The 13,572-nt window shown below is 45.0% G+C and overlaps 1 protein-coding gene across 3 annotated transcripts in view; it reads right to left on the reverse strand.

Moving 5' to 3' along the window:
• The window catches only part of TBC1D2 (TBC1 domain family member 2), a 45,685-nt gene that overhangs the window by 25,241 nt on the left and 6,872 nt on the right, over positions 1-13,572 (reverse strand). For 2 of the 3 annotated variants that reach the window (XM_010977468.3, XM_031450081.2), the window contains 3 exons: positions 11,809-11,956; positions 7,209-7,342; positions 3,756-3,949 (listed from right to left, as the gene is read on the reverse strand). In XM_010977468.3, the coding sequence (XP_010975770.1) occupies positions 3,756-3,949; positions 7,209-7,342; positions 11,809-11,956 (476 nt within the window). The remainder of the gene's footprint in view (positions 1-3,755; positions 3,950-7,208; positions 7,343-11,808; positions 11,957-13,572) is intronic. The other variant, XM_010977469.3, reaches the window with a different exon arrangement.

Here is a 13,572-nt window from a genome sequence, read left to right on the forward strand (position 1 = left end):
CTGTGCCCTCCATAGAATCCAATAGACCCTGAGATACAAACTCTTTTTAAAAATCACTCAAACTATTGGCATGGTCTGTCTGGCTATCTGAGCCTGGAGAAGACCCCCAGTTCCCATGTCCTCTTGCAGCCTGAGGTAGAAAGGTGGTGTCTTCCCACTGAAGAGTCACAGGAGGGCATCCTGTAGACATGGGCCCAGGAGGTCCAGGGGACTGTTTCCCCAGCTGAGGAATTAGACTTGGAGGGTCTCAGATGGAGAGGTGCTCTCTGACCAGCATTTCTGAGTGCCTGGGGTCCCACTGGGTACCCCAAGATCGTGCCGGCTCCTCTGTCTTACCTGTGGGGCAAGAGTCAGTCCCTTTTCCTCCTGCCCCTCTTTGGTTTTGGTATTTGGGTTGAAGGCGAAACCTGAGTTGGTAGGGCTGGGTTCCCCTTCCTAATGTGGAATGAAGGTGGTGGGGCCTCAGCTCATGCTGCTGTGCCACACAAGCACACCTCCAGAAGCCCCTGGCGGAGGGGGGGTGCCTCACTCCTGGTAAGGCAGGCAGGAATCAGCGAGGAGGGCAGTGAAAGCCACGGTCATCGCCAACATAACCAAAGCCTGCATGTCTGGGGGACTTGCTGCGTGCCAGGCACTGGGCTTTATGAATCTGGACACAGGCCTCTCCAGTAAACATGATTACAGCTCCATCTAAGGAGGAGGGAACCGAGGCTCAGAGAGGTTAAGAGCCAGAATTGGGGCCTGCATATCTTATTTAAAGGCCTGTGCTCTGAATGGCCCACTAGACTAAAGTGCATTTGGGAGATGGGTCGGAGAGCATGCAAATCCACTCATGCTGTGAGTCAAAAGTTAAACCCCAAGACTTGCCCTCCTCCCGACTATCTGTCCCAGGACAGGGCTGAGGTCTGCTGGAAAGTGAACTAGTCAAAGTCTAGATTCTTTAGTGCTCGGACAACTTCCTCCTAACATTTCACTCTGCTGTAGGGGAGTTGTCAATGGCCTGGGCAGCCCTTGCTAATCTCCATGAGTTTGCCTCATTTATTGAAGAACGGAGAGTCCTCCAGGGCTGCACAGCCATCGGGGACAAACCCGGATGAAATCTAGGTCTCCCGGGGATTATCCACGTCACTGACAACTCCCAAGTCCTTGGAAGGAAAGGCTGAGTCACGGGAGGCTGCCCACGTTTCCTGGAAAGAAGGGGAAGACGCACGGAAAGGAGAGGTGGTGTTTTCATTCTAGACGTTTTTTCCAGTCCGGGTCGGGTTTGGGACTTGAGCTGTACTGGTCCAGGGATCAGGAAGCCGCTACAGCTCAGCTTAATGCCCTCAGCTCTCAGGAGCGGCCAGCAGCCTCTCGACAGGACTGGAGGTGACCGGAGGAAAGGATGACACTGGGTTGCTAGTGGCAGCAGAGTAGACCTACATGCTGTAAGGATATATCGGTGTTGGTTTGCTGAATGCCTGTCTCTGCCATGAAATGGAAGTCCTGCAAGGGCAGGACTTGTGTCTTTCTTCACTGTTTGTTTTCCAGCACCTAGAACCCAGCTTACACGTAACAGGTCCTCACTAAAGACTTGCTGAATGAACAAATGAATTGAGAACATATGAACGAATGAGCTTCCTCCTTGGAGAACTCTGATCACCAGCTGCTTCATTAACAGTCACCCTGACCTGCCAGGAATGAAGTGTCTGCTGGTTCCCGTATTAACTGTTTAGGGGCAAGAAAGGCAAAGAAGGAGCAAAACTAGATAGGGAGAACATTTTCTCCAAAAACAGAGCATAAAGGAAGAGAAGAAATGTACAAGGGGGAGAATTTTTAGCAGTAAATACAGGACACTCCCCACCTCCCCAAGAGCAAGAGCAAAAACAAAGCAGAAAGAGGCTCACAGCACCAAGGCTCAAGCAAGAAAGTTTGGTCCTTCCCCTCAGAGGGGGAGGAGCCTGGGTGCTCAGTGGGGCCCATCACTGGAGCCCTACTGGCACCACCCTCAGGATTTGGGTAACAACTGTGAAAGCTTAATGACTTTTATTATGCTAAACAGAGCCTATCCCCTCTGTTCAGACTTGATGGAGAAATCAAAAGCTTCACAGATAAACAAAAGTAAAAATTCAGCACCACAAAACCAGCTTTACAACAAATGTTACAGGAACTTCTCTAGTCATTAAATCGTAAGAAAAGAGAACAAAAAGAAGAAAGAGAGAAAAAAAATCTACAAAAGATTGCTTTGGTAGCTCGGGGTCTTTCATGGTTCCATATAAATTTTGGAATTGCTTGTTCTAGTTCTGTGGAGAATGTCGTGAGCATTTTGACAGGGACTGCACTGGATCTGTAGATTGCTTTGGGTAGTAAGGCCATTTTGATGATGTTGATTCTTCCAATCCAGAAGCACAAGGTATCTTTCCATTTCCTTGCATCACCTTCAATTTCCTTCATCAGTGTTCTATAGTTTTCTGAGTGTAGGTAACCTCCTTGGTTAAGTTTATTTCTAGGTATTTTCTTGTTCTTGATGTAATGGGAATGTTTATGCCAGTTATAAAATTCTGGTTTTTGAAGTGAAAAAAAAAAGTGAATGAAGGGCCATAAATGGCAAAATACCCTTCTTTCTTATGGGTGAGTTGTATTCCATTACTTATATATGCTGCATCTTTTTTATCCATTCATCTATTGATGTGCACTTAGGATACTTCCATATCTTGGCAATTATAAATAATGTTGCTGTTAATTGTAGGGTGTAAGTATCTTTTTGAATTAATTCTTATTTTGTGGTTGGCTTTATTCCTTTGATAACTATGTAAGTTAAAAAGCTACGTTCTTAGAAACAATGAACAGTATGTATATGTAAATGAAAAATATATGGGCAGTATATTGTGTATATGTGTTTACATACAATATATTGTATATGTGCAGTCAAATTGTAGCAATTCTACCTAACAAAACTGAAAAATGAAAACAAAAAAGAGCCTATTGTCCAGTGCCTCAACCCCACTGCCTCCCTGTCACATGACCCTTACTACTTCATGAGGTCACTCCTGGATGTGACCACAATTTACTCTCTGGGTTATAGGATTTCTGAATGATTCTAATCCCTGTGTATGTATATGATCTGTTTTCTACAATAATCATGTAGCTTGTTCTTTTCTTTTATTAATTTATTTTTATTATTATTTTTAATGGCGGTACTGGGGATTGAACCCAGGACCTCATGCATGCTAAGCACTCATTCTACTACTGAGCTGTACCCAACCCCCCCAAGCTCGTTCTTTTCTTAACCAGTATAATTAACCTCTCTATTCTCTAGCTTAAATCTTCCTCCCTGTCACTGTCCCCTGTTGGGCCTTGCTCAGCCCCAGGGCCACACAGACCTGCCTGCTTTCTCTGTCCTGTGACAGACCGTCAGAGATCTGCACCCCATTACCAGCTGCCAGGTCAAAGATCCCCCAGTTCCTTTGGTGGCCCCTCCCAGGACCCTGTACCCAGATCAGACTTCTCCAAACACTGTCCCTCTTTGGGTAGGGGTTCAGACCATGCACAGTCCTTCAGGAGAGGATCAAGAGACCTTGCTCTTGGTGGCCTTCTGTCACCTAGCTTGAGTGACAGCACATCCCTGACTGATCAACAGCACAGCATTTCTAGCCACCTGCAGTTTGACTGTCAAGGACCACAGATTGGCCAAAGTATCATGTCTAACTTGTCCAAAGGCTCCAGGCCCAGAGGGGTCCATTGAAGCCTGGGGCTTCTCTGGGGCCAGAGCTTACCTTTTGAGCCTTTAGCTCCTTGGTGAGCATCAGAACCTGCTGCTCCAAGGCCAATACTTTCTCCTGGGCGGTTCGGTTCCGTATGAGCCCTTCGGTGAACAGTGGGAAGGTACTGCTCTGGAGTTTGGCTTTTTGAATGAGATTGGTGCTCAGAAAGGACTTGGGAGGCTTCAGAGAATCTGCTGAGTCCTTCCCTGCTCAAGAGGAAAAACACAGAGGTTATGATCGGCAGCCTCAGTAGTTCTCAAACTTGGGCTTGCTACAGAAGCACCTAGAAGGCTTAGTAAAATGCAGACTGGGGACTCTGCTCCCAGAGCTTTCCATGCCATAGGCCTAGGGCGGGGCTTGAGAATTCGCATTTTTAAACATTCCTAGGTGATGCTGATACAGCTTGTCCAGAGATCATACTTTGAGAACCACTGCACTGTGTAAACATGGTTTACCTTGTGCTGGCCAGATCATTCAGCCCATCCTCTAAACTTGGATCCCAACCTACATGGCCTATCTCGTAATACCCTGCTGGGGTCTGCCAGGTGGCCATCTCCTCGGGCACAGGCCTAGGCAGGGTGTCTTTTTTCTTATTTCAGGCTCCCACCTCTACCCTCTGGGTGATTTTCAAAGCACATGGATCTGTCCTTCGATAGGAGCACAAAATATATATTCTGCATTATCGCCCCAGTGAGAAAACTCTCACTGATTCTTATTTCATGCTAAATTAGGAGACATATTTCCCACAGCTGAACGTCTCAAGGCCGTATCCTTTTATTTCCCCCAGAGCCTGAGACAGCAAACAACAGCCCAGGCCAAATCTGCCGGTAGCCTGCTTTTGTAAATAAAGTTTTACTGGAACACAGTCATACCATTTGTTGTGCAATGTCTGTACTTCTTTCACTCCACAAGGGCAGAGTTGAGTACGTGCAACAGAGACCATATGGCCTACAATGCCTCTGTTTATCTGGCTCTTTACAGACAGTGTTTGCTGACCAGTGCTAAATTTTATCCTTAAATCAAATCCAATATCCGAGAATCACTCACTCAGACTGCCTTGTCCTGCCCTGCCCCCAGCTTTAGGGCTCTGCCATCAGCCTGCATCCAGGGACATGTAATGGCCCGACTATATGGTCAAGGGACCTTGAGAATTTTGATCACACAGATCATACACATCATGTTCATTATGAGGCTCCAACAGGAGAAATTCTCCCCAGTCCTCAGTGCCAGAAAAAGCTTTGCCTCTTCCAAGAAAATACATGTTTAATCTCATGGAGCTGGAAATAATCTAAACACATGCATTTCCCTCTTTGCCTTAGCTGCTGAGAAGCTCAGAGCCACATCTGCTGCCCACCTTTGGTACACTGTAGGATTTTTTTCTTGATCTTATCTAAATTTCCTAACCCAAAATACTCATTTATGTTCCCCCTGATATACATTTTAGTAAGTTATACCCAATCATTTGGGACTAAGATGTTAAGAATAAGGATGTGGTATGAGATTCTAGGGGAGGGGACAGGCAGGGCTTGCAGGATGAGCTGAATCACTTAGCAACTTTCTTCTGAGGACCAGGCCAAGGACCAACCAAATAGTCTTGAACAGATAAAGAACTACTCTCGTAGGTGACAAAAATCAGAAACTCCTTGGCCTTGTTGAGCACAAGATCAGGTCTTGTTCCAAACTTAAAAGAAATCCGGTTGAGCAGGTACAAAGCAGCCTGCAGAGCTCAGAGGAATGCGATGCTGCTTTCTCTTTCCTGCCATAGGGTCTAAGAGAGCTGGGAGGCTCCCTGGAGCCCTGCTGCCCTCTAATAACACTACCATCCACCAGCCCTGAGGGCAGGCAGCGTAAGATCACCCTGCTCAACTTGCAGTTGGGGAAAACGAGGCCTACGACAGTGGTTTCCAATCAGTGCCCCGGGATTTCGTGGGAGCACCTCAAGTGCTGACTGGGCAGGGAAGAGGGTGGGCCCGGAGGAGCTTAGGGGGAGCCCAACTCCCACTCCTGCCTCCACTCGGCTTTTATCTGCTTTGTGTTTCAGATTTTGTTTATGGGCACAAAGTTTCATGGCAATAAAGATGTAGTTTGAAAAGTCACTGACTTAGAAAACGAGGCTTCAGGTTAGCAGTATGGGACTGGACTGCTTGGCCTGAATTGTATTCTGTTACTCACTGTGCAGCTGTGAGCGAGTCACCCCACACGTCCGTCCCCAGTTCCCTCATTTATTAAATGACGAGAACAGCAGTATGTACTGCTCAGGTTGTAAGGATTAAACAGGTTAATGCTGGTAAAGCACTTAGAGGACAAAACTTGAAAAGGTTGTGCTGAGTGAGAGGCACCAATCACAAAGGACCACATACTGTAGATTCCATTTACATGAAATGTCCACAATAGGCAAATCTATAGAGGCAGCAGGTAGATTTAGTGGTTGCCTGTAGTTAGAAGGGGGTGGAGATTGGGATTGAGGGCTGAGGGGTACAGGGTTTCTTTTGCGGGTAATAAAAATGTTTGAAAATTGATTACAGGGATGGTTGTACAGAATATACTGAAAGCCGCTGAACTGTATGCTTCAAAGGAGTGAACTGCATGGTATGTGAATTACATCTTAAAGAAACTGTTACCAAAAAAAAAAAAAAAACAACTTAGAGTTGCTCTAGCAAAAAGTGCCACTATATACAAGTGCTAGTTGTATTATTTTTATTGATTTGATATAGTACTGACTTTCTCTTGCACTGTTGATTGTGATCTGTGGGGCCTCTCCAGGCACTGCTCCAAAGGGGTGCTTTTTCTAGAGTCACCTCTACCCAGCACCGGGGGCCTCTCTGCCCTAAGACCCCTCTGTACTACATTAGCCCGTTTTCTCCCAGCTGTTTCTAAGTTAAAATATGTTCTAAGGGCATCAATGCCAATTTCAGAGACGTCAAACCCCCTGATGTTGTGGGTCACCCACATTTCGTGAAAGAAATAATAAAGTGCCACATCATAACTGGGATGAACGCCATGAGGTTGTCTGTTCTGCCTCTTCAGTCAGATCTGATTTTAATTATCCCAGAAAAGCATTTTTATATCCTTTCCTTATAAATTAACAAAAAAAAAGTAAGAAAGTAAAAGTGAGAGAGATTTTCATTATTACTTCCAGAATCACTGCTTGGTGTTTCAGTTTGGGAGGATGAAAAGACTTCTGAAAATGGATGGTGGTGATGGTTGCACACAATTGTGGATGTACTTAATGCCACTGAACTACACACCTAATATTGGTTAAAGTGGTAAGTTTTAAGTTATGTATTGTTATCACCCCCTAAAAAAGAATCATTGCTACTAGACCCATGGAAGCCCAGGAGGAGAGGAGGAGTGACCTGGAGAGTTCCACCTTTGACACACAAAAGCATGAATGCTGGTTTTCGGGGAGGAGAGAGGGCACACACTCAGTCTCTGAAGGCAGCTCGGACCTGGGCAGAGGCTCACCTGGGGTTCCGGGGTCAGGGGATGAGGGCTGCTCCTCACTCTGGGGTTCCTCGCTCAGTGGGGAATCTTCTCCTGGGGGAGCGTGGCCTGTTCCTTGGGTCTGCTTGTTGCTCCGGATGTTATGCATCGTGTTTCTGAAAGGAAAACGGAGGATCCTGAGGCTGACAGCCCTGCCATCCTGCTCAATGCCCTCCCCACTGGCGCTGCTGGTGCTTGGGCCGCATCCTCATCCCTAGTCACGGCCCGATCAGTCCGATGCATCCCACCTGAGCCACTCCTGTCACCCTCACCCTCTCCTTTTCATTTTCTCATTGTACATATCACCTTCCATACACAATATTCCTTGTAAACAATATAAGCTTGACTCCTCTGCCTCCAACCCCACTGCTGGAGCATAAGCTCCATGAGAGCGGGGATGTTTGTCTGTTTTGTTCACTGAAAACCTCTGAATGCCTAGAACAGTGCCTGAAGCATAGAGGGCACTTACTACATATGTGTTGAATGAATGTTGGATGGACTTGCCAAACTAACTTCCTGAAACCTTCATCCAGTCTTATAACTACCTGGCTCAAAAACCATCAGTGGCTCCCTATTTCTGCTGAGAAAAGTTCCAAACCTCTCCTGGCCTCCATCTCCCCTTGCTTTCTTTCCCTGCTCAAATCTGTTCTCTCTGTAGCCTCCACTGATCACCTCACAGGCTCCAAGGAGCTTACTGCACTTCAGGAATGGGCCACCCTTTGACCAAGTACTTGTCTAGGCTGAGTAATGGCATCTTCTCTTCAAGAACTGGGCACCCACCTATCAGCATGCCTGCTGGTACGCAGTGCAGGCTCAACAGATGTTTGCTCTGCAGGAAGGAGCCAGGTAGCACCAAAGGCTGGCCTGGCACTGCAGACCATGGAGAGATTCATAATGAGACAGATGAAAAGGCAGTCTGACTGAGTTTATACACCCTTAGTAAAAGGATAAAAGTAGACATATTCTTAAATTAATAACAAGAAAGAAAAAAATGACAAAAGAGTCCAGGAAGTCAGAGTTTTTCAAACAGCAGGTTGTGACCCACTGGTAGACTGAAAAATCAGTTTCGCATCATGACTAGTTTTTAAAAATTGGAACAGAAGATACCAGAATGCACCCCACTCAGGAAGGGTTAAAATTTTGTGAATTATATATATGTGGACTGAGCCACAAAATAAAATGTTTTTCTTACTGTGGTCATGGTCAAAAGTTTGAAAACGACTGCACGAGGAGGTCACTTACTTAAAGGGCAGCAATAGCATGGTCAAACAACAAGAGGATACCAAGGTCTGCAGACTGTGATGGAGCCCTGGCTTTGCTCCATGGTCCCTACGGTCCATGCAAACATCTGGCAATATGGTGGGCAAACTACTCTAAAAAACCCTTGCTCCACAAACACCTAGATGATAGATAAATGCAAAACGTATTTTTAAAATATTTAGCTGAATTCCCAGAAAAAGGAAGGGATCAAACACAAAAAACGAGGTGAAATTCAAGTGGGAAGTAAAGAGGAAGATGAATGTGGAGACTAAATTACTGCTGGGCAAATATTCACGCCTTCCCCTCCACCTCCACAGGAGACTACTTCCCCCTCCTCCTCTTGACTTCAGGCATGGCCATGTGACTGGCTTTGGCTGAAGGGTTGTTGGTAGATACGATGTTAAACACAGGTTTAAAATGTGCTTGCATGTAGGGCTTGCCCTCTTGAAGAACATGCCTCAGCGGCTTGTCCATGGAAAGTGAGAAATATGTGTAGACCTAGATTTTCCCAATGGCTTGGAGCCAGGACCAGGGGAACCCAGCTTGTATCGGTTAAACCCGGATGTGCCGGAAATAAATGTGTATTATTATATGACGCTGAATTCTGAAGTGTTTGTTTGCAGAATTATCATTTTGAAAGTTGGCTAGGACGTGAGTTTGTCCAAGGATCAACTGGTTTTTTTTTTTTAATTGAAATGTAATTGATGTATAACGTGATATTAGTTTCCAGTGTACAACATACTGATTCAATGCATGAATGTATTGCAAAAGGGTCACCACAGTAAGTCTAGTTAACATCCCTCACCACACATAGTTACTTTTTCTTTTCCCTGTGATCAGAAATAAACTGTTGATACCAGAAACCTAGAGCCTTGGTTGCAAAGGAGGAAAGAAAACAAGGTTTTGGACCCATACAAAATATGGAGTTAAAACTGAAATTCTTACATAAAGCTGGGATTCCTGAAGGTCCATGTCCTTTGTGAAAAGGTGAATTAAAAAAAAAGCCTGCTGGCAAAATTGATACAAGGAGTACAGGTGAAGGCTCTGGGTGTTCAAAACGTTCTCTTTATGTGGTTTTGGTTTCAGAACAATATTGGCCTAATTGAGTAAGTTGGGAAGTGTTCCCTGCTCTTTTTGCAGGGGGAGGGCTGGAGTTTGTAAAGAATTGGTATTAATTCTTCTGTAAATGTTTGGTAGAACTCACCAGTGAATTTATCTGGTCCTAGGTTTTTGTTTGTGTGTGTTCATGGTATTCCCTTACAAACCTTTTTATTTCTGTAAGGTTGGTAGTAATGTCCCTTCTTTTGTTCCTGACTTTAGTCATTTCAATCTGTTTTTTCTGGTCTTTCAAGGTAAAAGTTTGTCAATTTCGTTCACCTTTTCAAAGAACTATCATTCAATCTTAAACTTACTTTTAAAGCAAAATCCAGTTTTTTGGTATAGCTGGGTCCAGAATAGGAAAATAATGAAACTATACTTTAACGGAAAGTACAGCCGACTGATGGAAGGTAAAATTAATCAATTAAATTAAGAACACAGAAGAAAGTAGATGTCAGGACTCCCAACACCTGACCTTGAATAAAGAGCCCTGACTCCTTGGGCTAGTCATTTATTTTTCCTAGTTCTTACATTACCCATTTAAAAATAAAAGAGTGGTGGCCATATTAGTATGAATGATGACCATGAGGGGCACCATGCTGAGCCCATCACATGACCTTCACACACCATAAGCCACATGAGTTGGTGAGAACTCAGGGGCACGTCACTATAGCCAGAGGCACTGGCTGGGTGGGGTGAGCGTCACTGCTGCCCACACTTCCCCTTGTCCAGTGGGTGCAGGAGACAAGGGCAACCCTGGCCTTATGGGGGCTGTCAGCAGCCAGGGCACTTGCAACACTGCCTCGCATTTCTGTGGGTTATTACAAGTAACTGACTGATCCTCAGGAACTTCCTTCCTTCTTGATCTCTGCATGTTCTCTGTTCCACTTCTGCTGTTTGTGGTGATCATTATGCAGAAACCTGGCTTAATCTTAGGGAGACCATCCTAGACACACACTGGCTGGGTGGCTGGACTTCTCAGGTCCCTTCTGCCACAGCAGGCTCCCCATGCACTGAGGTCCCTCCAGCTCTGCCTGAGGGAAGATCCCCTACAGGGCATCCACCTTGTCTGTTCACACTGGGGGCTCAACCACACCCCATACCCCCCAAGTCTCTCTCTCCAGCTCAGCTCTCTCTCCTGTGTTCCAGGCTGTTCCACCCACTGTGGGGTAGTTCCACCTCCAGCCAGTAGGCCCTAAAGGACACTCATCATATTTTCCCTGAAACCTGCTTCTCTCCTGGGAAGAGCATCACTACTCTGCTAGTTACCCAAGCAAATTCAAACGCTGAAGCCAACAGAGGGAAACGCTATGCCTGGTTCACACAGAGCCAGGGGTCTCTAATCCAAGTCCAGTTAACAATCTATTCTGCCTCTAAGGGGTCCCAGTTTGTCTGAAGTCTACACAGAAAGTGAGCACCCAAACAGGATCAGGATTGAGAATAGTCTGAATTCCAAAAGCTTCCATTCCTTCAATTAGAGCAACAATAATAGCAACAGACAATATTGCAGTGTTTACTGATCCCCAAGCAGCTATAAAGCAGTTTACATGCATTAACCCATTTACCACACACACACACACACATCTTGTAAGCCAAGCACTGTTGTGCTTACATTTATTGACAATTTAAGTGAAGCACAGAGAAATCAAACAACTTGCCAAGGGCAGCACTGCCCATAAATGGTGGGGCCAGGATACAAATCCAGGCACTGCTAACTTTTTATAAACTATTTAAAACAAAGCCTGCCAGTGGGAAATCGTATATATCATACAGTATTAAATGAAAAAGAAACTGAGATGTGATCAATATACAATAAATTACACATTAAAAGTGAATAATTTGATGTTTGACATATGTAGACATTTAGTGAAGTCATCATCCCATTATGTTGATATGATCTCAATTATGCATATATGAATATAGAAAATTCGGGGAAAGAGATATAGCACATGCTAAGAATGCCTGTCCGGGTGATAGGACTATGGTAACTGTAAATGCATACCTTTCTAGGTGTTCCTAATCTCCTACAAAGAACATGCACTACTTCAAAAATCAGAACAACAAATGTAATATTTTAAAGTCATGATGTGATGAATTGAAAATAAAGCTCTTAACCCTCTACCCAGGCCCAACTCCCTGCAAGGGAATCACGCCTGATCACTGTAAGCGCCAAAGAAGGGGCTGCTTGCAGCTTGGCCAGCCCCTCAGCTCCACGGGCACTTACTGTATCTCAGTTCCCAGGTGCTTGAGGGAAATATTCTGAAGAGCCAAGGGCATGGTAGGGACTGGCTGGGAGGCAGCTGCTAGGCCCACAAGTCCAGGGGGCGTTTTCACAGGACACAGGAACTCCTCCAGCTCCGCCTCCTCTTGCTCTGGGGAACAAAGGAAAGGGAAGTCACCCACTGGGTCACTGCACTTGCAAAGACTAGACAGGTGGGTGCTACGGGCTCAGGTCTGCCTGGGAGCAGGCAGGAGTCTGTGAGCTGTACGGGCAAGCCTTCCTTCCAGGTTAACACCAAAGAGGCAGGCTTTTCTCCAAATGTGCTGCAACCAGTAAAATGATGCATTTTGCTGAGACAGCCTTCCTGGAAACCCCCTTAAAAGTTTGCAGAATTGCGGATATTTCTACATCTGAGAATCCATCCTAAAGAAGTTGCCCTAAATGCAGACAAAGCTTTAATGGGCCAAGAGGTTCATCCTGGTACTGTTTAGCCTCAAACTGGAACTAGCGTAAAGATCTAGGGAAAGGTTAAATATATCATGATGCTTTTCACACAATGGAATATTACTCAACCATTAAAACAATGCTAATGAAGAATGCTTAAGTATGGGGATGAGATATAATATGGAAAAAACCATATAACAAATTGGGATTGTAGTATGGTCTCAACTGTACAGAAAAAAAATCTCAAAGAAATACACTCTGCAATCTTAACAGTGGTCAAAACTACATGATGGGATTAGAAATAGGCAGGATATGCTCATTATAATTTATGGTTTTCCCCCTACATATTCTACAGTAAACATGAATTACTTTTAAAAACAGAAAAATAATATATCTTTACCAAAAGTAGCTGTTTATAAAAAGATTTTACAACAGGGAAAATTTCAGATCACTCTACTGAGTGCCAAAAAGCAAAGTAAGATGCTTTATATTATTATATGATCCGAAATATGTTTTAAGTAAAAGGCAGATAGGAGCTCATGACATAATGTTAACACTGGCTGTCTCTGGGTGATAGGATTATGACTACTTTTTCTTCCAGTTTTCTACATTTTCCAAGTGTTTAAACAATGATTCTCATACAGCAAGTGCTTCAAAACGTTTAATGTTAAGGGAGGTTTTGAAGCAAAGGACACACTATCAGAGGTATAAGAGAGGGAGGTGAAATATTTAGAAGTCAATTTTGAGTATTACAAAAAGTGGGAGAGAACTCAGGCCACTTATGGGATGGTACCATCTTGACCACGCGGCCCCTGAGGACAACAGGGCAGCAGACAACACCTCTCATTTGGAGCTCTCTTACTGAGAGGGTGAAAACATAGGGGTAGAGCGTATTTATTTTTGCACTACATCTGAAAAAAGGTGTGGGTGTAAAAACATAAAATACAGGCACACTTCAGAGATATTGTGGGTTCGGTTCCAGACAGATGCCACCGTAGGAAACAGAACTGATGACCCAAGGCTCTGGCCTAAGGCCTCTGGGCCCCTCTCCAGGCTAGAGAAACACTCTCAGTGAGGTGACCACAAGAAGAATTTTCAGCGGGATTAACCTGTAATTCTTTTGCCTGAGCTGTAGAGGTTGCCCCATCACCAGTAGGAAGAAATCATCACCCAACAAAAAGTGCCTGGACCAGTGGGCCACTGTTTCCCCAAAGGGCCCTGGACACATGACCAGTTGCCTCCAAAGCTGAAGGGGAGTGGGGTGGTGGTGGTGGAATGAGTCTGCAGACTAGGGTTCAAATTTCAGTGCTGCCATTTTCTTCC

Source organism: Camelus dromedarius, chromosome 10 (assembly GCF_036321535.1).
Source record: "Camelus dromedarius isolate mCamDro1 chromosome 10, mCamDro1.pat, whole genome shotgun sequence".
Taxonomy (NCBI): Eukaryota; Metazoa; Chordata; class Mammalia; order Artiodactyla; family Camelidae; genus Camelus; species Camelus dromedarius.